The sequence below is a fragment of the Labrus mixtus genome, chromosome 16 (genome assembly GCF_963584025.1).
Source record: "Labrus mixtus chromosome 16, fLabMix1.1, whole genome shotgun sequence".
Taxonomy (NCBI): domain Eukaryota; kingdom Metazoa; phylum Chordata; class Actinopteri; order Labriformes; family Labridae; genus Labrus; species Labrus mixtus.
The window spans coordinates 18,209,245-18,235,201 of record NC_083627.1 but is presented as its reverse complement, the minus strand read 5'-3'; the positions used below and the strand labels follow the sequence as shown (position 1 = coordinate 18,235,201).

At 40.9% G+C, this 25,957-nt stretch overlaps 2 protein-coding genes across 8 annotated transcripts in view; one reads left to right on the top strand and one right to left on the bottom strand.

The window, feature by feature from the left end:
* Positions 1-8,479: 8,479 nt before the first annotated feature.
* Positions 8,480-17,887, bottom strand: pdk4 (pyruvate dehydrogenase kinase, isozyme 4). Its single transcript, XM_061059355.1, has 11 exons — positions 17,541-17,887; positions 16,870-17,011; positions 15,176-15,247; positions 13,590-13,774; positions 13,156-13,245; positions 12,734-12,811; positions 11,576-11,652; positions 11,375-11,473; positions 11,165-11,278; positions 10,755-10,868; positions 8,480-9,923 (listed from the first exon to the last, which is right to left on the bottom strand). Exons 1-11 carry the CDS (start codon positions 17,656-17,658, stop codon positions 9,786-9,788), a joined length of 1,227 nt encoding a protein of 408 aa, XP_060915338.1. The 5' UTR covers positions 17,659-17,887; the 3' UTR covers positions 8,480-9,785.
* A 2,427-nt stretch (positions 17,888-20,314) lies between these two features.
* Positions 20,315-25,957, top strand: part of LOC132991154 (cytoplasmic dynein 1 intermediate chain 1) — a 53,594-nt gene continuing 47,951 nt past the window's right edge. Inside the window, exons 1-6 of one of the 7 annotated variants that reach the window (XM_061059778.1) lie at positions 20,315-20,469; positions 20,730-20,844; positions 21,538-21,625; positions 22,673-22,714; positions 24,229-24,288; positions 24,710-24,825. In XM_061059778.1, coding sequence (XP_060915761.1) covers positions 20,362-20,469; positions 20,730-20,844; positions 21,538-21,625; positions 22,673-22,714; positions 24,229-24,288; positions 24,710-24,825 — 529 coding nt within the window. In that variant the 5' untranslated portion in view covers positions 20,315-20,361. Of the gene's footprint in view, positions 20,482-20,729; positions 20,845-21,537; positions 21,626-22,672; positions 22,715-24,228; positions 24,289-24,709; positions 24,826-25,957 lie in introns of all 7 variants that reach the window. The other 6 variants (XM_061059777.1, XM_061059776.1, XM_061059782.1 and 3 more) reach the window with 6 other exon arrangements.

The following is a 25,957-nucleotide window of genomic DNA, read 5'->3' as shown; positions in this document are numbered from 1 at the left end:
CCTCATTAGTCTCTTTTTTCTTGTTTAACACGTTTGATTGGGTTTTCTATTTGCCACATTAGCATAGGCAGATAACAACTGCCACATTACAGAGGTTACAGTATTTTAAGTTTACCTTCGACACCAACTCAGCCCACCCTCCACCCCACTGTCCCTATACAGGCCTGGATGTTAAACAAATAGTAGTAGTAGTAATATTTATGATCAACTATAGATTGCAGGAGTGCATACAGTGTTTGCTGATAAGTAAGTTAAAAGCTATAATACTTAGCTTTGCCTTTGGGTAGAGTCATTTCGTGGCTATATCCAAATAAGGAACACATGGGATTAGGAGTGATGTCTTCCTGACTCATGTGAACATAGGCATCCAAGATAGGAGTCAAAATGTGTTAATGTTAGGGCAGGACATATAGTATGGATGAAGTCTGAGGACTGACCTCAACATCAAGGGCATTAAGAGTCTATATGTTTGAGAACTCATCCATCTCTTTTAAAGGACTGATTAAGAATCAAAAGGACACAACAGTCTGTATTAGTTTGCAGTACTTTCTTGTCAGCCTGTCTCTCTGTTAGAGAGTTCGTACTTCAGGGTATCCAAATCCACCTGGCAACCTGTTTGATGCTCCCTCTGCTCTCATAGCTCACCATCAGCAGAGCAAACACTTGACAAGGTGCTCCACAACAAGTGTCTGTTTTTCCAGTGGACTGAACATGTAGCCGTGTGTATCAGCTGACGAGGGGCACAAGTATTTCAAGCTTTTTCTCCTAACCCCTTCAGAAAACAGATCACACTCACTCCAAAACCTGACAGGTTAAATTACCTTAATGAAGGTGAGAAATTGATTACAACAAAAGTTTTAAGCGACACCAACCCAATCCTGTTAGTTAAAAGAAACCTTCTTAATTTAAAAGTTACACTTTTACAAGTTAAAGCAACATTCCAGGATAAGTCATTTTTATGTTGTTTTTTTTTACAGTAAAAGTTTAAATTAATGAAAACAAAATCAAATATTTTGTTAGATTTAAATAAATTATATTCGGTGCAAGTAGTTTACCTATAATGGGGGAAAGATTGCTAAAATTCCAACTCAAAAAAGCTTATTCTTAAAAAATGATAATTTGTATTAATTGGCTTTAACTCAGAATCTTTAAATACCCATATTATGAGTCTACATTAAAAACACAGAACACTTCCACTGCTGCCACAAGCTGCTTATATACAGTCCACTGGCTATTTTCAAATGTAGTTAGAAATGTATTGGCAAGTGTTGGTGATCTTTTACAATGGATAAGAATACAACTTTTGATTTACTTTCACAGATAGTTGTGTGTTTTACTTCCTGTTAAAGTTCTGGGAGGGGACAGTTTGGAGAAATGGGAGCTGTCCAAGGTGAAGGCTTCTATTAACGATCAATAGGATCCATGCTGCAGGTCCAAGACCTCAGAAGAAACATGGCATCATAAAATTAAAATGACTTCCTTGTGACTTTGAAAACACCTGCAGATTATGAATTAGTAAAAGCTCTTCAGAAGCTGAAAATTAATCAAAAGCCCTCATTACAAAAATATTTAGTGAAAAGATGTTTTATTGGGGGTTCAAATGTTAAGATGACCCTCGGGGAGTTGTTGAAGGAGAGGGTGGTGTTGTAAAAATTAAAAGGTTGAGTTCTCAGTAGAACATTAATCTGCACAGAAAATTAAATTGCATCTGAGTTTGATTTTCTTAAGAAATCCTGCGTGAAAGGTTTTTTCTGTAGTTTCTGTCAGTTTGGAAACAAATGTTTTAGTGTAAGAAAACTGTAAAGTGATGGTTTTACTGCTGATCATTCCTTCAAGTAGGCTAAAAGATAAGAAGCCAACAAATGTTAAATTTTATTTTTCCAACGCACCTGTATCCAAAAATGTACACATAGGCTACAACACTGGTTTTTCTTACTTGCCCACACTCACTCACTCACGCACGGACGCACGTTACTAAATGCCATGGTAACCGAACGAGGTGACGTATGACCGAGGTGACGTTAGAGCTAAATGACTCTTTAATTTCTCATTTGCACTTGAACCTGACACCTGTTGGCCTGATTGCAAAACCTCTCTGCAGAAAACGGATTATTTTGGAAAACCTGAATCTTCTCCTGGAAAACAAACAGTGGGACACCTGAACTCACCTGAAGGACAAATCTTCATCATCTAAAAGTTACCTGCTGGAAAGATGGCCTCTGGGGGACCCCGTGTGGAGGAGCGCCCGCTGACCCGACTCAGACGATGGCTCTCCGACTTTGCAAGTAAGACATCTTTTAGTTTTGAATAATGTAGGCTTGTAATTTATTCCAATTCAACCTTTAAGTATGGTCTCTGTAGAAAACACGTTTAAAAAGTAGTTATTGAATGTAGAGACAGTTAATGTTGACAGACTTTATGTTGGATTGTTAAGAAACACAATTTTTGGAGATAGGTTATTTGATGTTTTTTTATAGTAAAAACGATTTTTAAATTGTGGGAATTTTCTGAATTTCGCGGGACAAACATGGAATGTGTCAAAAGTTGTGCAATGATCTGAAAATGTGTTATTTTCGTTTGAGGACATACCAATTTTCAAAATTAGTTGTCGAAATTTTTGGAAAAAATAATGGCGACTGGACCATTTTTCGAAAAATGCCCAAAACATATTTTTCTTGTGCACCATGGAGACGATGGAATCTGTAAGAGCGGAGAGAACGTCAGGACGTCAATGCGCACATTGGGTTCCGCGTCTCTGGGGAGAGTCTAATTTACAGCATAGTTGTTCAAGTTTAGAAATATTATTGAGTTTGTTCGTTTAGTCAGATATGTGTTCAAAATTATTTTTGCTCGTTCATGATGTTGGCTACTTACATTTTTTGGGAAGAGATAGTTGGTGATTCAGTCTCCTCCACGCGCATGATTGACAGCTGACTGATGTGTAGCCTCATATATTAACCAATACATGGGCAACTAGTTTGTTGCGCCAACAAGCACATTCCTTGCTGTACTGTCTGTTATTCAGATATTTTCCTGTCCAGGTTTAAGATGATGATTTGAATGCATTTTATACAAGCTAAGAATTGTACATTATTTGTTGGTGGTTTTTCTTAAATGGGATTTGTGTAGGCCTACATCTGGTGCAGTAGTTAAATGAAGAAAGTTTCATTAAGCATGTTAGCCTCCTGTTTCAGTCTATTTTATAGATGTAAATAATTTAACCTTTTGATGGTTTTTGTTTTACAGGTGGTGTCTTTCAGCTTGTTGCTCCTGCTCATCTCTCTGATCCTCCTTCTTTTCCTGCTGAGCCTGTTGCTCTTCCTGCTCCTCCTGCAGCACCCTCTTCTGCTCCTGCTCCTCCTGCAGCACCCTCTTCTGCTCCTGCTCCTCCTGCAGCTCCCTCTTCTGCTCCTGCTCCTCCTGCAGCACCCTCTTCTGCTCCTGCTCCTCCTGCAGCACCCTCTTCTGCTCCTGCTCCTCCTGCAGCTCCTCTTGCCACACCTCCTGCTGCTTCTGTTGCTGTTCCTACTTTACCTTTGGCTAACTCTTATGTTGTGCCCAATGCTGCTCCCGCATTTCCCTTTGCTTATCATCACACCTATCCTCCTGCTTATCCCTTCACTCTTCCTCCTGCTCATCCTCAAGCTTATCCTCCTGCTCATCCACTTGCTTATTCCTCTGCATATCCTCCAGCTCACACTTTTACATATCCTCCTACCTGTCCTCAAGCTTATCCTCCTGCTCATCCTTCTGCTTATCCTCAAGCTTATCCTTCTGCTTATTCTCTTGCTTATCCTTCTGCTTATTCTCAAGCTTATCCTTCTGCTTATCCTCAAGCTTATCCTTCTGCTTATTCTCAAGCTTATCCTTCTGCTTATTCTCAAGCGTACCCTCCTGCTTTTGCTTCCACTAACTATCCTTCTTTTCCTTGTGCTGATCCTTCTTTTCCTTGTGCTGATCCTTCTTTTCCTTGTGCTGATCCTTCTTTTCCTTGTGCTGACCCTGACCCTGACCCTGAACCTGAACCTGACCCTGACCCTGACCCTGACCCTGACCCTGACCTTGACCCTGACCCTGAACCTGACCCTGAACCTGACCCTGAACCTGACCCTGAACTCGCTGAGATCGATCAGTTCCTTCAGTTCCAACGGTATGGGCGTCCCCTTGAAGACGACCCTGCTTTTCTTCTTCCTTTCCTTGCTTTCCCTCTTCCTGACCCGGCTGTCCCTCAGCCTGACCCTGACCCTCCCATGGAACTTGCTGACATCAATCGGCTGCTTGAGTTGCAGCAGTTTGAGCGTCTTCAAGAGGATGATGAGGAGTTTGAGTCTGGCAGCGAGTTCTCACAGTCTGGGGACGATGATGGGAATGACAGTCCTGTCCTTGCTCTTGCTTACGGGGACGTTTCAGATGACTCCAACTCTGGTCCTTGTGACAGCACCGTGCGAGGCTACCCGGAAGCTCCCTCAACTTCTGGACACAGGAGACGCCGAGCGTGGGAAGACAGCGAGGAGGAGGAGGAGGAGGCTGCTGCCAAGAGGCCGAGGTGGGATGATGGCAGCAGTGACTCAGATTGATTCTGTAGTCCTTCTGGTTACATCTGACCACTTTGGCAGGATTGGTGCAGCAACATCTCTCCTCTAACTGGCAGAAACAGCAAACCCATGAAGGTCTTTCAAAAATTGGAATAGCATTATTTATGCACCGGAAACTTTCATTTTCAGGGCAGGGGTTATGAACCCTTTTTAACCCTGAGGAAAAGCCTTTGCGTCTGGCAGGGCTTGGAATTCCTGAGAAGCGTCTTGCGCCAGGACATTTGATTTCTTTGAGTTTGCAAGGAGCAGGATCCTTTGGAAATTTGAGGGCTTGCCTTTGCGTCTGGCTGGGCAAGCTAACCCCCAAGGAGCCTTTGCATCTTGCAGGGCTGTTAATGTCCCAGGTAGCGTCTCGCACCGGGACTTTAACTTCATGTTAATTTTGGCACGATGGCTGGATCGACTTTTCTTGGATCCTGAGGGCCGGTCTTTGCGTCTGGCAGGACCGGTGATGCCTCAAGTAGCCCTTGCGTCTGGCAGGGCTGTCGACACCTCGTGCCTTAAGAAGGACGGGAACCTTCATGGTGGCTGTGTGGAGAGAGGAGACGAGACCCAGGAATGCTCTGATTTAACAGAGGACATCTTGGACAAACTCCTCCCCTCATGCAACATGAAGAAACAGGTAAGTATGAGCTTCTGAATCTCATCATGAAATTCAAAATTCAAAGAACTGTCATACTGACCCTTCTTTGTCTTATTGTTTCTGAGGATGAAAAAGGTAAGTCCGAACTTTTGACCTCCAATAATTTATGAGAGTAAGACAGAAAGTGATTCATGCTATTGTGAAGAGTTGTACCAATAGCACTACTTTTTCATAAACCAGCTTCATTCTTTTCATGTATTTAATATCACTCATTTAGTCATTCAAAGATGATCTGTCTGTGTTACTAACCATTATATATCATTCTCTCTCTTCCTCTGCCGTTTGAGCTGCTTTAAAAAAGGTAAGTACGAGCTTCTGACACTGATTTGACCTCACTGTTATTTCACGTCATCACCTGAGTCGTTGGTAAACGTTATTTCAACAGTCACCTGGAAGAATGTGTAACCGAGCGACATACTGTACCTAACACCTATTTATGTCATGATTATTTTAATTTATTCAAAGATTATTTGACCGAGTTACTGACTTTCATTTTCACACTCTCTCTCTTTAGGGTATGAAAAAGGTGAGCACGAGTTTCTGACTTACAGTAAAAGTGATTTACAAAATATGCCACTCCATTTTAACTCATTATTATCACTTATTCAATCATTTGAGTTTGTCTTTAACAATATCACTTTCATTGTTTTGTACTTCTTTGTATGTTTTTTTTCATCTTACTAACCATTCTTCTTCTCTTCTCTTATCCTCCTCGGCCGCCGGAGGTCGAGGAGGATAAGAGCAACAGGTGAGGTGAGTATAAACGTATCAGCTTCTTTAATACAGACAGAGAGAGAAATATTATTACACATGTATATTAAAGATGATTTGTTTTACTGACCTCTTGTGTTCTCTTCTTTTCTCTTATTCCATCACCGGAGCTGCTGCTGTTCACTGTGGACGACGGCGGTGCAACAGGAGGAAGAACGGGAGGTCACAAGGACAGCGAGTGCAGACGATCCAAGGAGGAGGAGAAGAAGAAGAAGAAGAAGAAGAAGAAGAAGAAGAAGAAGAAGAAGAAGAAGAAGAAGAAGAAGAAGAAGAAGAAGAAGAAAAGATCACCAACAAACACTCTGCAGACCCCATCAGGCAGGATGGACGGCCGACCACAGGACAAGCTGCAGAGAGATGCTGCTCTGTGTTTCAGTCACTTCAGTAAGTACCAGTTTGTTATAGATTACACAAATGGCAAAATATATATTACTTGTAAACAAATAGATGTGATATTTCTGATAGCTAACATCATTAAATATATTTTGCTGCGCATGTAGAAAGTAGAAAAATACAGACGAAAATAACCTTTACAAAATAACTTCATACCTTCAGTGTATGAATTATTGTGTCTGCTTTCAATACAAACAGAACAAACATTTATACCTCTTTTTTCTTCTATTTTAAAGGGCAGTACTGCTTATTCATCTCTGGAAATCCTGGAGCCCCTGAGTGAAGATGTAAACCAATCACCATCCAGCCTGTGACTCACCCAACATTTATAAAGAAGCTGCTTTTGTGTTGAAATCAATAAAACAGACATTACATCTAAAGGAATATGATGAATTTGGGAGCTTTTTTAAACTTGAGTTATGATAAGTTTATGCTAAGGCTTTTTTTTTTAATTGCATTATAAACATGTGTATAATAATAGTTCCATAAATGTTGTGTTGGATCTGAACTAACCTTTCAACAGTAATACATGCTAACTGATCAGCAGACCAGATACTGGTCTGACCTGAGTTCAGTTCTTGTTTTTTGGGTTCTGGTGGCTTTGTAATGTCTTTGTCTGTTTATGGTTTAAAAAGTTTCCACCTCTTAAGTGATCCTTTATGTGATGTTGAATGACACAAAGAAAAATCAACCTGATCCTCTCAGGGACAAAAAACACAATATTCAGTGGACGTACTTTGATCAGATGCATTTGTACCCAAAGATACAGCAATAAACGATCAGCTTTGAGTTCTACTGGAAACAGTGTCAAAACTAAACTACTGAACCACTTCCATCCTGAATACACTTTAAATGTGTTTCCAGCTGCAAATGTATGGTAAACAAATGTTTTACGGCTGAAATGAAATTTTTTAGTCAAATCAAAATCAATATTTTTTTAATCTATAGAGATACATTTTAAAACTAAAATCTGTAAACTATTAACACCCATGGAACTATGCAGTGAGGACACTTTAATTGGAAACTGGGCTAAAAGGGGACTCATAGACCTCATGTTCCAAAATACATTAAGCTATTGACAAGAAAGGAAGCAACATTTTTCTTTTATCATTTGACTAAAGAAGATGATGTGTGTGATTTTGGCTCTTTTAGATCCCTGCTAATTTATCTCATCTGTCCTTCAGGTATTGTCAGTTTAATGTCCTACATTCCTGTGTTAACACAAGTTCTCCAAATTCTGTCCTGGTAGCTGAATTTTTAAACACAACTTTAAAATCTGCCTTTGACTTTGATCTGGGGGTGAAACATGACCATGATGTGTGGTTGGTGTGACAGAGGGGGTGAAATACTCTGATGATTCAGAAAAAAGCACATTATATTTACTTATGTATTGGTGTTGTGTTATACATGACTGAAAGGTTGAATAATAATTGTGATCCAGACTAAATTCCTGAACTCAATGCTGCAAACCAACTATGATTTGTATTTCTTACTCTTCTCGCATCATGAGCATGAGCTTTCAGAATGCTGACTTTCTTCGAATGCTATGCCAAAGATGCAAAAAAAAAAGCTTCAAACAAAAGTGGGACAAAGGGGGGTGCCGGTGGTGGAGTGGTTAAGGCGCATGTCCCATGTACAGAGGCTGTAGTCCTCGAAGCGCGGTGATTCTGGTTCAAATCGGACCTGTGGCTCCCTTCCTGCATGTCATTCACTCTCTCTCTCCCTGATCTCTGACTCTATCCACTGTCCTATCTTTAAATAAATGCATAAGAAGCCCAACATAAATCTAAAAAAAATTAAATGAGGACAAAGAGTGAAAAGAAAATTGCTGCGACAAGTGAACAAGTACATGAAAAATCAAAACCAGAGCAGAGCAGCCGGTCCTCAGCCACTTTAAGCAGCTGGTCATGAAGAGCCATGTGACTGTTTGCATGCGACAGACAGACAGAGCAGAGCAGAGTTTACTCAAACAAGCTGTGGAGAGAGAGAGGGATGAGACAAGAGGACAAACTTAACACAACAATGACAGCATCACATGACTGTGAATTTGTCACAAAATCCCACATGAACTGCCACATGAAGTGTCATGAAATGTTTATTTTCTACATTCTCTTTTCACTGGTGAACCACAGCTTCGGTACAGAAACAGTCTGCCTGCTGAGCGAGGTTTATACATACAAAAAATAATGTTAAGAGTTCACCAAATCACATATCACGGAGACCTAAAAAGAGGGAGTTATTTGTTGACTCAACAACGTCTCAAAGGCAAAAACCCAATAACATGGAATTCATGAAATAGCTACACACACAAATCAGTCAATATCTATTTGATCAAAACAGCGTGCATATGACTTTCTGTGTGGTGTTTGTGTTCGATTACAGTTTGACATTCAACAATTCACACTTTAAAACTTTTAATATACAAGAAATGCATAAATACAAACTTAAAACCTACTCGGAAAAAAAAAAACAGTAATAGAGTGTATTTGAGTTGACATCACTTTGAACAGAGGAATATTGTTGTACAGGTCGAGGTTAGTTTGGATGTCATTACAATTCAAATGCAATCATTAACAGTACATTAATATTAAATACTGTTAGAACTGTCCACTTTCTCTCATTTCAGTCTGTGGAAGATCATAGCATGCCAACAAGTGTCCATACATTTTTTTAAATCCAACTTAGAAAGGAACTTTAGCTTATACAGTACATGTTGAAGGTTAAGGCACACATAGTTTACTGACATGCAGAATCCTCTTTCACAAGGATCATATTTAATTTTACACCAAAGAAGATTAAAGACTAAATATAGACTTGATCGTTCAATTATGTTATCAAAGAAAACAAGAATTTCTAATGGAGGCGATGCCAAACAGCTCTGATTCTTCTCATCTTTTAAATGCTGCTGTTTTATCTTCGTGTAGATGATGTGATGAAATGATGAAAGGCTGACATGCAGACATGACCACAGTGATCCCTCGTTAGCTGGCTTTGGCTGTCTAAACCTTACCCAGAATTATGATTTACCAAATGTCAGTGTTAATATCGTATAGGTATGGAAGGAAAACAGAAACACACAGAAACACAGCGTGTACACTTCTTCACAGTGAACCCCTCTCAGCGTGAACCTAGAGTGTAATGTGTGAGGAAAAAAAGAGATGAATGCTCAGTTCATAAGCGTGTACTGGTATTAACAGTGGTGAGCGTTTGCTGGGTTAAATGGCCTGAAGGCTGGCAGTAGTACTTTTATTTTGATGCAGGAATTGTGGAACACGAGTCCAGGTCCTGTAAGTGCCTTCTCTTGCTTAGACTACGAGTGTTACTCATTTCCTCCAGCATGGACCGTCTCTTCCTTAATCCGCTCTTTTTTCGCAAGTCCACCATCACCTGTCGTACTTGCCCAGCTTTTTTGGATCCTTACTCGGCATGCACCAGTCGTCGGCCTCTGTGCTGGTCTGGTAATGCCGCAAGGCCGACTTGTTGAAAACAGGAAGTCTCTCCACCGACTCTGACGACAAGGCCTTTGATACGAAACAGAAGGAAACAAATCAGTGTGGAGTTTCTCATTGGGCTTTCATACAGAGCTCTGTACTTAGTTAAAAATCTGCTCAGTGCTTCAGAAGGGAGACACTTTTGTTTAGTTGGCCAGCACGGTAAGAGAAAAATATGTGATATATGGTAACGTTGTACAAAAATAATGAATGATAAAAAATGCGATGAATAATCAAATATCAGAGCGTGCCTATAAACTATAAGTCACAGTTTGGACGTCTATCAGCTGTTTGTGATCTTTAACACAATCATTGGCAAGATCTGTGTTTGCAACATAACTCTCCTGAGTTTAAAATCAACTAAAAAGCACAGCGCATTCACTCCAGAAAATTAAAATTCTGTTCCCTTTTTTTTTTTTTAACAAGATACTCATGTCTTTAATCAGGAGAGACAGGACTGTTTTGCTGAATAAGCTACATAACTATGTCATTATTTCTGAAAAATATCAGGTTTTTTTATTTTCTCACATAGATTTAATGCACATCAATATTTTTCTTTACCTCTATATTGGTACAAATTCATCTGATGATAGCTGACAGCTAGCATTTACTTCATTTGACTGCATCAAATGGGTGTGAAAGCATGGCCATTACATCCAGGCCTCCAATGGCTACAAAGTATGCATGCTGAGTGAGACAGCATTGCTTATTTAAATACAATATTTTTTCTTATTTATTAACTTATTATTTATTTAAAGTCAGACCCCTTCAAGCTGTTTTTTTTGCGAATGCTCATATCTTTAAGGCAGCGAGATTGTGATTAATCGGGCAGCCCTGGTTTGGAGGTTGTGTTTCTCTCACCTTTAAGTATATGACAGCTGAGGTGCCATAACCCTCCATGGAGTAGAGCTGCAGGTCTCCCTGGAAGTACTTGGCGTACAGACGGGAGATCGGGAGGCCGTAGCCAAAACCAGCCTGCAGGGAAGAGCGAGGGGAGGAATAACAACAGAGTGAGTTTCAATACTTCAATCCGGTCTATCTGGGCTAGTTGCTAACATGCTAGAACACTGTATCTGTATCTGTAAATACAAAGAAGAGACCAGAGATAGTTTGCTTCAGCTCCTTATGTGGTTACAGTTTAATCCACTGAAATGTTGCTGACTGCATTCCTCTTGATCATTTATAACCATGCATGGCAGGGTGAGTCTCTGTTTAACACAGGAGGTTTACAATGTTCTTTGAGCAGTGAAGTGCAACAGGTTCAGTCTCACCAGTGGTGCATTGCGAGAGTTATCTACATGGACCGGACTGGGAGCCGTGGAGTACATGTAGCTGAACAGACGCTCGATCTTCCTCATCGGGACTCCGCCTCCTCTGTCAGACATCTAACAATAAAAGGAGAGGTACGTTAGATCTACCCGAGTCCTCTCATTGCTTTAGCAGCAGGCTCAAGTTCAGCAATCTCTGTGTCCTCGTTGAACCTTGATAGTGAGGTCCTCGCTGCCCAGTGAGACGCGCACTTTGATCGAAGGCAGTGTGGGGCTAGTTTCATGGGTCTCCACTGTCGCTCTCATGGCGTTCTGACAGGGAAGAATAAACAACGAGTTCCAAATTGAGTGAGGAAAAAAACACAGTGAAGATAAAAAAATGGGGGATTTTTTTAGGGGATTTGGGGACTGTACCTTAAAAAGCTCAAACAGCATGTGGTAGAGATGGGAGGGCACGTAGACGATGTGGAGAGGCTGACCGGGGTTTTTGGCTGTAAAAAAAAAAAAAATTAAAATGTATGAGCCCGAAACCCTGCCTTAATGTTAGACAGAGAAAACTTCCCTGAGGTATGACAAATCTTTTCAACACCAGCTGATAACAGATTAGAACTGTTAACCAAAAGAGGCATAAAACCCAACTCATCATTTTGAAATATAGTTTCAAGTCATTATCTGTCAAGAACACGCTGTACGGACATGAAGAGTGTTTATTTAAAGCCCTATTACATGATGTACTGCATAGAAATGAAGTTCTAAAAATGATTCTTTGATACATTTATAAGATGACCACCACATTTGTTCTACTAAGTTACATATTATATAAATACATACAGCATAAGAGTCGTTTTTTATATGGGGAGATCATAATACAAGAAGTCTTAAATATTGTCAAACCGTAGGCGTACATGAAAAATGTATGCTCATGATTAAATAAAGCCTCTTCCTGTTTTTATCTGCTTTGGTTATCACATTCTGTGTAGGCATCATCTACAGAACAAGGCGTGGAAATCACAGGACGCCTACTGATATGATACATGACACACTTCCATATTCCCATACAGGGATTCCAGGATGACATTCCAGGACAACCACCTAATGATCCATCACGTCTGATTAAGTGAATAATGTCAAATTCCCCTCAAAAGGTTTAGTGCAGGATGAATGTATTCTCTGCAATTTGGTGTCAGTTTCACCCCTTATCTCGCTTCATCCTTTAACTTCTCTTCACCTGTGTGACATTAACAATCTGTCTTCTTCGTCTTCTGTTATCCAGCTGTCAACTTCTTCTTTGTCCAATTAGCCTCATTCATAAGTCATAAGCACCATCATGTTATGTGCTCACAACTCCCTCCTGAACGTGCAGATATGCTAACTTGCCTACAAACCAGGAGAATGTAATGCGGTCTGAAGATGCTCAAATGGTTTTATTTCACTTTTATACAGAACTTTATGTTGATTTTAAAAATGAGTTTCATTCGGTCAGCTCAGTTTTCAACTATCGGTGAAGAATAATGACTGATATTTGCAACCCTCCTCCGAATAGAAACATTTGGGTTGTTTCGTATCACTTACAGTTCACTTCTGTAATCTCCATATCAGGAGAGGTCAGGTAGTACTGCTCACACAGCATCTTTGACGTCTCATAGGCGTCTGTACAGGAAGACACAAAGAAACAACATGTGGTTACTTTTTGACCATGAGAAATAAAAGACAAAGGAATGCAACTCATGCAAAACAGAGAACTTCACAAGAGTTTTAGGGAACCCATTTTCATAATATTCAAAAGTAATGTTTATTACAGCCATGATGAAATGTTTTCACTTCCTCAATCTGTATGCTGACTCCAAAGGATATTGGATTTTAAAATGTCAAACACACATGAATCTGGTAGTGGAAAATAGATAACAAGTCAAGTATGTGTGTGTGTGTGTGTGTGTGTGTGTGTGTGTGTGTGTTTAGATAGCAGTTGTCGGGCTGCAGAGATCACTCATTACCTTTAACAACTTCCACAACGTCACAGCTGGGGTCAATGCTGCCGATGTGTTTAGGATGGGCTGGGTTCACGCTGCCTTCAAAGATTAATGCTATAGGACACAATGCAACAAATGTCTGTGACCCAAACTATCACACGTGCACAGATACAGACACGATTCAATGTTCATAGATGTTGTACTTTTGTTAATGTTCAATCAAACACTAACTAGATATCAAGTTCAGTGAGTTCACTGCAGTTAAGACAATGTGAAAAAAAAGATAGATGAACGTTTATTGCTGATAAAGGTGCACTGAAGACATAACCAGACCAAAAAAAAAAAAAAAAATCTAAATGTGCATCTTCACCACTTTGAGTTCAATTTGATGACTTAATCTTTGTGAGTGAGGAACTGTGTTGATTAACTCACAGTCAATCACAGAGTGCTATACTGACTGTGCTGGTTCATGAGCATGCGTGTGGAGATGCGGCTCATGTAGAAGCGATCCAGGAAGTACTGGACGTTCTGGTTGGTGACGGGGTCCACACCAAAGGCGTCCTTGTACTCCACCACGCCCTGAGCCATGGTGGGCACCACGTTGTTGTGCCGGTTTCGGACGTTCACCAGGGTCTGCGTGAAGCTGAGGAGGAGTGGTTGTACAGGGTGTTTAATATTAGGGTACGTACACATGAGCATGCATGGCATTGGACACAAATGCCTGCTTAACATAGAACACTGCTGTGCTTCTGCATAACAACAGGGCTGGAAAATACAACAAGGATTCAATCTTATTATGAACATATCCTGACATTCTATTTTAATGAATAGGAAATCTTAAAGGACCAATACCGGTATGTAAGATATTTACTGAATTAAATCATAAAATTAACTTACTATATCATCAGACATTTAAGGAAACATGCAATGCTGAAGCGCTGGCTTCTCTGACAACAATGCAGCAGCCAGTATGTCCTCCTTTTTAAGTTTCTCTCCGGGTGCCAAATTGTTTGTTTTTGTTTTGACTCGAGAAGTAGGCGACACCCCCACATGGTGCTTTTGCCCCTCGCCCCTCGGTTTGCCAGGTGTTGCAGCGATGAAAGCGGACAAGTGAACTGATTCTACCCGACCTTAAAAGCCTCTACATTTTTTCTAACAAGCTTCACGAGCAGAAACGTGGTAGAACTAGGATCAATATTGGAGATGCTTTTAAAAAATGGAGAGAGGTTAGAACGCAGAAAGGTTCCAAGACCGATGCAGAGCTGGATAAACACTGAAGCTTCGGTGTTCAAGACATGGCAAGCTGCATGCACATCGACTCTAAGGAGGAGGGCGTGGAGGGCGTGGAGACAGACCTTTCCACTGTTTTGAATTTGGACTGCAGTACCCATTTGAAAGAGAATGCACCAATAGCAGAATTACAGACAGCTGATCCAAGCAAATACATTTATTATTTTTCTGCCTCTGATTAAAGTGTCCTTATTGAGAATGGAAAAGCTTTTAACAGGCATCACTATCTATTTATTGTAAACTTACTGAAAGTAGTCAAGCAGACAAACCTATGCTTTTGCAGCGCAACGGTGTGCAATGGTGGCTGCAACAGTGCTGCTTATGTGTTGTAAAGAAATACGACGATTTCCTCTGCATTGCTGAACTGCACTGAGGTGGACCATGCTGTTGAGAATTAACTAAACGTGGCCTTTAGAGCAACACTGTAAATAATTGCTTTTCTTTGAATCTGATCGAGGCTTTCAGGAGCTTAAAACAAAGTTAAGTGAACCTGGGTGACATGTTTTCCAAAACAGGCGTTATGGTTGTCGGATGTTTAGGACAATCTTGGCTTTGCAGTTTTAGGTGGATGAAGTTGGTTTCAGTTTGTTATATGAAAAAAATGCAGATTTAGCGGATTAGTGTTGTTGTAAGTTGTTAAATAATGACCAAACGGGAATGGTTATAGATACAAAATGACAAGAGAGACAAACTGCAGGTCTAAAACTAAACACAAGCTCTACACATGTACAGGGAATGTAAACAAATGACTTACCTTGTCAGGACTTCCTTATCGTCCGGATCTTTTTCTAAAAAATCTACAAGCTCCAACAAACTCTGAGAATACCTGTTGGACACAAAAGCACACATTTTAATCTTCATAACTTCTTCATGACAGAATGATAAAGAAGCTCCAGAATGATACTAAGTATATATCTTGTGACTACATTCAAGGGAGGCTGTGCTCTATAGATAGGATGTATTTGTTGTTTTTAAACACAGACTTCATCTGTAGTTTAGTTGATGTGAAACACTGGAGTGCAGAGCTCATTGAATCACACTCCCTCGCGCTGCCTGTGCCACTGCAGGAAAACTGGGTGAAAGGTGACAGCAGTGTTTGTGGCTTTGGTTCTCACATGTTTGCCTCCTTTGTCTCTCAACTTGACCTTCCGCTCTAACACTTTAGGTCACGTCTAGTCATCGAGTCACACATGCACCTTCAGATGAACCCTTTTTTTGCAGCTGCTTACTTCATAAGGTGGCCAGGAAATTGAAAGAGGTATCTGTGCTTGTCAACAGCAACTCTAAACAGTGACAGATTAACTGTTTTGCTGGCGTCCAAAAGAGAAGCAGTAGTGGGAAGAGAAAGTCACAGTACAAGAGGTGCGTTTCCAAATATAGATATCACTGTGGCTCTAGTGTAAAGAATGGGGGTGGGGTAATGACCTAATTGTTAACATGTCTTGAACTCCTAAGAGAATCACCATGCTACGGTTCAGCTCTCCTACATCTATCTGTAACTTTAGCTCTTATTCTTTGCTGTAGTTGGTACAAACTGCAGATGAAAAACAAAATGAGACTATGTCACCTACTGTACGTCCAGGGAGTGTTTTGTTATCATCACATCATGACAAGTGAAAATGATCAGAGTCATTTTGTTAAGCAGCTTAAAGAAGGAACAGGGATTGTTATTCATTTGGCCTAGACTTGCACACACCTGAACTCTACCACACTCTCAGTGTTTGAAGCCTCTATATGACATACAGAAAACATCATCTGTGTTCACGCTGATTTACACATGCTGGTAAGACTCTGTCCGAGGGTTTTGACCACAAACACGCTGCATCTTTATGGTACAATTCATTTGACCCATGTACATAATCTACAAGGGCCTGTTACATAAGTATAACATATTGACATGAAAACAGGGGCTTTATGGTTCCCAGTACATTAGCCTCAATGTAAAGTTGGACAAAGATCTCACTGTAAAGCTTGTTTCAAGATCAGTAGCATACAGCCAGCGGACGCACAGAGAGTAGCTGTAGTGAAGACGAAACCTCATATGACCTCCGACAACTTCCAAGAGGAATATTCTCATCATATCCATAATCTGTGATTCTGTTAGCAGTAGAAATGATTGGAATCCAAGTGTTAAATTGCAGATCTATGGATCTATATATTATATTAAAGGCCACAAACATACAGTAAAGGCTGGAAGACAAGGGAAGTCTGCTATGGGAGATAAAAAGGAGGTGGTGTAAAGGATCCAGATGCTACTGTTTCACGATAATCCACTGCTGAGATAAGAGTAAGTCCCCGAACAACCTTGTGTTGGAAAGCCAAAAATGTAAGAGTAGGACTCTCTGGCTACAGATTTTGGGCACTTCATTGCTTTGGATTGGTACGGGAATATTAAATCAAGATTTGATCTGTCCAAGAGTTTTGGTGGCAGAACGGCAGAGATCCTACCAGCTTGTGAGGAGCTTTAGGGATGGAGTGTTGAGGAGCTTGTCAGGGAGGTAATCAATTTCCTTCATAATGTTGGCGAGCCTGACAGGAAGCTCCTGCCGCAGGAACACAAACGAGGTCTTCTCGCATGCATTGGCTGAGCCTGCAGTCACATGAGGGACAGAGACAGGAAAAACAGTGACCTACTGACCTTACAAAGGCATTTGAACTTAGAGGCAGGCAGTATGTCCAGGACTATTTGAGATCAATGTCCTTGAGAATTGTGTCCTAAAAATGCAATGGAATACTATGAAGAATGTATGTTATGCTTAGTAAGAAGTCAAATGAGAGGTCACATGTCAATACAGTCAACTACATCAGCTTTCTGTCCTGTTGGTCATTACAATGCACAATTCTATAGATCAAGTCGACAAAACCAAAGATGTCATTTCACAATCAGTAAGAGACACAATTACACATTTAGGAGGCATCAAAAGCTGCACTCACATCTGTATGCGTCAGTATTTTGAAGGTATGATTACAGCAGTTGTCTGTGAACAACCTGTATACTAAAAAGTCAGCTGTCAGCGCACACAAAGACAACAACGTGAGCTGTGCAGCTGCCATGTGAGCACACAGTGAGGTAACGTTCAATGTCCGAAAACAAATCAATACTACGGGGAGACACTTACCAAAGTCAATGAATTGCTTCATAGACAAGGGAGAGGGGGAGAACTTAGAAAACCTATCCACTTGTCTCGGTATCCCAGCAACGGAGCCATTTTTCAGCAGAAACTGAGCGAACTTCATTTTTCCTCCCCGTCAGAGACCCCGACACGGTCAGAGTATAACAGGCACACACTGTCCTCTCTTTCTCCGGCACTGTGTAGCTAGCAAGGCTAAAGCTCGACGACGAAGCTACAACAGACCCCTGATTAAATTAGCAAACATCTCTCAGGATGCTGGTTTACCCCCTCGTTGATTCACACTTCCCTCTCATCTTGGCAAGTTGTTAAATGTCCTTGAAATGCAACTTCCAGGGTTGAGAGACGTGTTGTTGTTGGGCGGGGAGAAGAAGGGATTGACATTAAAATCAACCAATGAGAGCCAAGATATTCCTAGCACGAGAGTATGTGGAAGAAAGGGTAGAAACAAATGTTTTATTGCAAGAAATTGCATTAAGAGAAACCCAGTTGAATAAAGTTAAATTAGGGTAAAGTAGGGCAAGAGTAATACAATTTATAGCCTCACTGAGTCTTTCCTTGATCTTTACTTAAAAACAAAAAAAAACAGCTTCAATAGGCCTATTAATTGGGAATGTATAGCCTTCCATAGGTGCAATAAGTGCAATGAAGTGAACATTATCAAGTCTTATGTAGAATAAAAATGATTGTGCATGTAATAGACAGGGAAGGGGGTGGGGTAGTTTAAAAAAAAGATAGGGATGATGATCCTAATCAGATTATTAAATAAACTATGGAAAATAGATGTATAATATCAGCTGTAAATAAAACCAACCATTTCTTTTTTTCAAAAGATTTCTTCCCAATGGGTTAAATTACAAAAACAAAGTGAATGGGGAGTTAGTGGTTGTAGGCAATGTTGAAGAGGTGAGTTTTGAGGGATTTCTTGAATGAGGTGAGTGTGGGGGAGTCTCTGATGTTTTTTTGGGAGTGAGTTCCAGAGGGTGGGAGCAGCAACAGAGAAAGCCCTGTCCCCCCAGGACCGATAGTTTGCATCTACAGACCTGAGAGTGCGGGTTGTTATCTTGTTCTAACAAATTAAAGATTAGCCTAAATGAAAAAAAGCTATAACAGAGTTATTGCTAAGGTGGATGGTGCTCTTGTGTCAAACAAAATTAGATTTTAGTAAACTGACTTAATGTGTTTTTCACAGAGTTTCTGTTAAAAAAAAATCCTAAACTCCAACCTTATTGAGATTACACACTTTTTCAACAAATGTTAAGTGCAAGATCCGTTTCCTTGACCAAAACTATAACAAACAACTAATTATGGTGGGCAACGTATTCAAGGTATATACACAATTTATTATTATTATTATTATTATTATTATTATTATTATTATTATTATTATTATTAATAATAATAATAATAATAATAATAATAATAATAATAATATATCTTATTATTTATTTATTAGTTTTGTCTTCACCCATGCACTTACCTAAACCTGCCACTAGATGGCGACGTCGCTAAAGCCATGAGACGATGACAGTGCGTGTCGAAGGAGGAGGGATTTCCTCTCCTCCTACTCAACATCATCTCTGCTCCTTCTAGGGATGTGTCGGCGTGCGATGCACCTGCTTTATGTATTATTTGGTATATTAGACCGCTAAAATGTTTTATTTTAACCAGTGTCAACAATAGCAAAAAGACAAGGTCCAGGGAAACCTTGGTTTTGTTGGTTTTGTTGGTTTTAAGGTTCAGGATGTGTTGATTTTTTGTCGGGGTGCAGCAGTGAGACAGCATCTTTACCGGGTGACACATCATTATCAGTGCGAGTGGACAAGGTACGAGTGACCAATAAGAGACAGTTATATCGTCATTTCTGATTTAATTATCCCTTATTTATGTCAACATTTAATATCGTGTTCACGGTGAGGCCTTTGAACATATTTACGTAAGTACGAATGCGCTCATATGTGTGATTAGCTAGCTACGATTGCCTTTTGCAATACACTAGCTGCTTGTCCTCCCTATGTTCATGTAGCATAGCCTGTGTTGTGATGCTTGCATTGTGCATGTGTCAGTTCCTTTGTTTCTTATTATCATTACAAGATGTGAGAACCCATATTGTGAAAGCTTTGGCTGTCGTGTTTTGAACCCCTAGGGTCAAAGGGCCATCTATTCGTGCGCATTGTCTCAGAGATGTGACGGTGGCCTTTTACTCAGCACATCATTGGCAATTTACATTTACAATTTACATTTACAATTTACAGTGCTATAAATACAGCAGGTAGCTCCCCTAGTTCAAGATCCAACCATATAGCTACATGTAGTCTGTATTGTCATACCCTTATGTTTATATATTGAACTAATTAAGGAAGGATTCTGCTGTATTTTACTGAAGAAGCTTGAGCTTTTCAGCAGTGTTAAGAATATTCCTGGAAAGTAAATCCCAAGGTTAATTAATAGGAATTTTATGGTTGAAGTGGCTAGGCAAGATTAGAACACACTGGACTAGTTCTATAAAAAATATGTGTCACTCCGTATGTAGAACCCTTCAGCTCAGTATGGCCCAGTGATAGTGACAGTGGTGATCTATGTTAAGGTATTTATTGTTGCTGGACCCGAAAGAGTATGGATGAAAACTGTATCCATAAAATAACTGCCACACCCAGTGGGGATTCTGAGGCCCCACCAAGGCGCCCAGAATAAACCCATACTTTTCTTTAATGTATCACGTAACAGTGAAATCAGAGCACAGTGCGAAAGTGTTAATTGTAACTCATTCCTGCTTGAATCCTCTGCCTTGAAGCCCACGAAGGACACCATGTCAGACAAAAGTGACCTAAAAGCTGAGCTGGAGCGCAAGAAGCAGCGCCTTGCCCAGATCAGGGAAGAGAAAAAGAGAAAGGAGGAGGAGAGGAAGAAGAAAGAGGTAAGGAAGAAAGTGAGTAAATTCACGCATCTGGCACTCATACTGTACTGCACTCTGGTGTGTATTGTTAGTGTGTTCGATTGCTTTTTGTCAGGCCGTTACACATAAAAGGCCGAGGTTGTGTGTGTCCATACGTGCATACATTCATCTGTTTATGTGCAGAAGGTTAGTGTTGGACTTTTTGATCAATGGTTGGTTATACTTGTTCTTTAGCTCATGATAGGTAAGCTGACATTTTTGTTTCCATGTATCGTGAGCAGGCAGAGAGTCAGCAGAAGAGAGAAATGACCCCAGAAGATTCAGACTTGGACCGTAAGCGCAGAGAGACCGAGGCCCTCCTACAGAGTATTGGCATCTCACCGGAGCCTCCACTAGGTACATAATACTCTTAAACTCTACGCAACGAATAAATCCTTAAAATCCTGCTGCTTGTCTTTCTCTGGTAATTTAGCTAATAAAGGTTCAGCTAATTGTTACAACACACTCAGGGAATGACCCAGATTGGTCTAAATCGAGTCCAAATCTTGCTGCAGAAACCCTTCTCAGGGACCTTTTCATGGTTGGAAAGGATTGTCACCTTACAGCAGGCTTAAGATGCACCCAGTAACTTACTGTACATAAAGAACTAAAATCTTCAGTTGGACTATTTATTGTTTTGTTTTTTTTATCAGGAAAAACTGACTGAGCTTTATGTACAAGCCCTTATGCATTTAAAAAAGTATTCTGGCCAAAGGAACACGTCCCTGTTCCTCCTGTCCATGTCTGCATGATAACTGCAGGTCGTGTCCCCAGGGTGTCTGCCACTTTCATCAAGCTGCTGGAAGCACTGTTCTCTAGTGGTCTGATATTGTAACGACACTTTCAGCACCTGAAAATTGGGTCACTGCTATGCTGTTATTAGCTGGAGTCGTTTGTAATGCGTCTTCAAATGAAACTCCTCAGTACAGATGAGTAATTTGATGCCCTGCTCTTTCTGCTTCCCTTTCTTTTGCTTTCCATCACAGTTGTTTTTAGCTGTGTGTTCTGTGCGGCCTTTAATGTTACATGCATGTTGCTTTCATCGTTTAGTGCCGACCCCTGTGTCCCCCTCCAAATCGGTGAGCACGCCCAGTGAGACCGGGAGCCAGGATTCGGTTGATGGAGCAGCAGCAAGCAGGTACGGCCAAAATATTGGATTTCACCCAAAAGTTCAAGTACAGAGTCACTCCATAAGTCATTTTCTGCCTTTATTCCGGCTTGTGTAGAGACATGTGTTTTAATATGAGCAAATGTACCCCTTCCTCTAAGTTAAATTAGAATAAACACCAACTAGACGAAGCCATGTGGCTGAAAAATGCTTAGTATCTGAAGTTGATTTGGCTGTTTGATATTTCTGGACACCTTTGACGCATACTCTGTCTCTTCTCCTGTCAATGTTACAACAGGTATAGGTAAGGATGTGTGTCTCTAATGGTGAGGCCGTTGTGCCTTTTTAGGTCATATCTGTGAGTCGTCATGCCATACTGTGTCACTGTGTTTTGATGACCACTGTGCAGCTCCAACAGATAGTTCTGAGAAGCTAAGCTCGAGCTTGAGGTAAAGTCTCAGATTCAGTAGAATCCTGCAAATAATAAAAAACGGAGAGTTTAAAAAAACCTTGTAAAGTAGCCTTAGTGAGCCTCAGGACTAAGTTTTCAATATTGAGCCAAATGAGCATGAACCAATGTAAGTATGATGTGAGGGCAAAGTGACAAACTGTGAGCTGTTCCCCTCCTGCAACTCTTCTGTAGTTGTATCCTCAGTGCTCATGTATCATGCACGCTCCTGCCTCTGTGCAACTTGTACATCTTTAACACTTTGAGTTCTGCATATGGCTGCTTTGGGGACTTAAACCCGCAGTTGAGAGGAGAGTGGTCATCAATTGCTTTCCATTTGTTTCTGATGGCAGCTGAATGTATAGGTCGAGTGTCTGTCATGCCCTGAGGGGTCATTAGTAATGTGTTGTTCCGGTATGGCCTGGGGTGGAATTGGGGATATAGTAGACTCTCTCTGCTCTTTTAGTTTCTAAAAATTTGATTTTTTTTTTATTTATTTTTTTACAAATGATTGAGTTAGTTCTGATGCCTGGTATGACCACTGTATTTCCTCCCCAAATCTGCCCTGGATCATAGCATGTCATTTTGAGCTTCTCCATCTGTGGCTGTGTATGTGTGTCCCTTCTTAGGTCAGGGTTCTCTAAAAACAAGTCCCAAGTACAGACCTCAAGGTAAGAATTTTCCCATCAAACCCCAGGAACCCCCCAACACACACACTCTCACACACACACACACACACACACACACACACACACACACACACACACACACACACACACACACACACACACACACACACACACACACACACACGCACACACACACTTCTTCTGCTGAGTTTACTCAGAGAAGCACCCACAGTGTTGTCAGTGGTGCTCAGCAATGTGTGGTCATCACGCTCTAAAAGATCAAAACAGCGCAGTGCCCCTTCCATCTTTCTTTCCCTCTGGCGACTTTCTGTCTCATGCCCCCACTGTCCCCCTTAACGCCACCTCAAAGATTTCTGCTCGCATCAGTTGAGCCACAGAAGTAATTTCAGCTTCCACAGGGTTGACAATCTGCTGCTTAAAGTGTCGTCCCTGTTACTGTAAAACAGCCGCTCTGTCAGGCTAAAGAAATGCCGTGCCACTCTCACCTGGCGCTGTGTGGCACAAGCTGAAGCTCTACATGGGCGTGTTCACTGGCCCTAAAAGGTATCATCAAAAAGTGTAGTGATGCTGGAAGTGTTGTACTTTCACAGTTGGTCGACTACAACCAAGTTGCCATAAAACTAGTTTTCAGCCGCAGATTGTTTTCGCTGCTAGCCTCTACCCCTTTAATATTAGCTTAGGAACCAGGATAATGCACTGAATGAGCGCAGCATTATTTGTCGTGATTTGTCCAACTCCATGATCATGCACGAATATTTCAGTGTCATGTATGTCCAGTGTAAAGTCACATTATACTTGATTTACAGATGCTGTAAACATGTGAATATGTGAACTGTACATAGATGCTGAATGTTGTTGCTTTGAGTGTGGAATAGAAGTCATATTGCTTGACATATTGTCCGTGTTTTCATGTGTCATCGACCTCATATTTGCATATGAAACGTCAAGACAAAGAATCTGATACAACACAAAGGATGCACGAGTACGTAGATGCCGACCTAAATGATATATGTGGGTAACATTTGGTGCTGTGAATGATTCAAAACATCAGTAGAAAGATTTCTGCAGGGGTCCTCGGGTCAAATAGTTTTCCCATTGAAAACAATTATTTTGACCCTCCTTCCCACAACAATAGAACATTTCTTGGCCATAAATGCAAAAGTATTTTTTGATCTGGTAGATTCCTGGCAGAAGACCAAGAAATCTATTACAAGAGATGAGCAGAGATCTTTAAATAAATAGTGTACATTGAAGTATAATGAAATACAGTATAATGTCTCCCTAATGTATAGCCCTCCCACGCTATATCCACTTATCTAAACATTTTTCCATCAACAGTGCCTGCATAGAAATTCGATGGGAATTTCCGTGTCAAGCTGTTCTCTAGATAAGTGGGCTTGCGGGTTAGGGAGTGTGTGCATTCATGTTTTAATGTGTGTTTGTGCACTATTGATACACGTGTGCAAGTGTCTGTTCCAATGGGTCTGCTTGTAAACTTGCATGTCCTCTCTTGCCCCCCCTGTTGGTGACATCAGGACCCTGCAGTGGGACACAGACCCCTCTGTGCTGCAGCTGCAGGCTGATTCTGAGCTTGGGTACGTCCTTCTTCTCTCCTCGACTAAAGAACATACTAAGTACCTTATATTTGGCATGCATGTCACTTATTGTTAAAGTCATCTAGTTCACATAATGGGTAAACCGACCTAACGGCCCAATCATCTGAATGTTGAGCAAGTTTTCTGCTTAGGCAGAGGTCAAAAAGCTCCAGCAACACTTATAGTATGAAGATCAGCTTTTTAACTTCATCAGACTGATTGTGTCCTTCACCAGGGTCAAGTTGATCTTCATACTACAAGAGTTTTTTGACTTCTTCAAGACACTTTACTCCCACAGACACCTGTCATCCAGCGCTTTAAACCTTGAGAAACATGTGAATTGAATGTGCTGTTTGTAGGACAGGTTTGAACTTTGAAGACAAAATAATGCTAATAGGAGCATCTTGTGTTATTTACTCAGGCGCAGGATGCAGAGACTGGGGGCTTCAAAGATCACACAGGTAGACTTTCTTCCCAAAGAGGTGGTCTCTTACTGCAAGGAGACACAGACACCGCTCACAGCCCACCTGTCTGAAGGTGAGTATTTGTGTAGGCCTCTCTGTAGTCTTCTGTCTGATCCGTCTGATCATCTGTAGTCTATGATTGAGTCTGTTTTTAGGGGTCTAGTCACTACAGGTCACAAGCGCCAACAGAGGGGATTAAGTTTCAATGATTGTCCTGGTTGTGTGGTTGAATTTGATACTCCTTTAATTAGCCAGCACACAGCCGATAAACCTGGAGTGATATAAAGTCTGAGAGATGAAAGTTGCCCGACATGATTCTTTATGGATGTCTAGCATCACGTGTGTGTGTGTGTGTGTGTGTGTGTGTGTGTGTGTGTGTGTGTGTGTGTGTGGTGTGGGTGTATTTTGTTGTCCTTATGTTGCTAGTGTTAGATTTAAAAATATATTTAATATATAAGCTTCAGTAATCCTGAAGAGAAAATCTGACATTCATTTCATTATGTCTCTGTCTGGGAAAAATCCGTTGCATGTGTGTTTTCATGTGAGTTTATATCTGCATGCATGTGCCTCATAAGTGGGTGCTCATGTGTACTGAGCAGCAGTTGCTAAACGCATCCATATGTTGAACACTGAAGTAAGGCCGCACTGGATTTGGCTCCAGAGTGTTGGTGGTTGTGTTTTTAAGGTAGATATGTTTGATTATTTGTGCGGAAGAAGGTGGCGATCCGGATTGTTGACAATTGCTGTTGCTCATCTTTAAGCCTCTTAATATTTCATCAGATAATCCACATTTCTAAATGTCATCTTCACATGTGGGAATGCAGCTTCAGGTAGTACTCCACCTACAGGTTCTCCATTCAAGCTGACAAGTCCAACATGTGTATACAGATAAACGCAAACACATACACATGCTCCCTATCATGTTCTCTATCTTCCCTTTTTTAGTTGCCAAGACAGCTGGCAGCCATGTGACTGCGAAGGGGCTGTACTTCCTGCTTCCTGTCATTATAATAGATGGTCTGGTGTGGATTCCACTGCCCTCCTCCACTAGCAACCACCATGCACATACACACACGTCTGTCTTGATCAACATCCAAATGGCCGGCCTCATCCTCCCATCCCAACCCCCCACCAATCACCCCTACACACACACACACACACACACACACACACACATCCACCCACGCACACATAAAAACACCCTC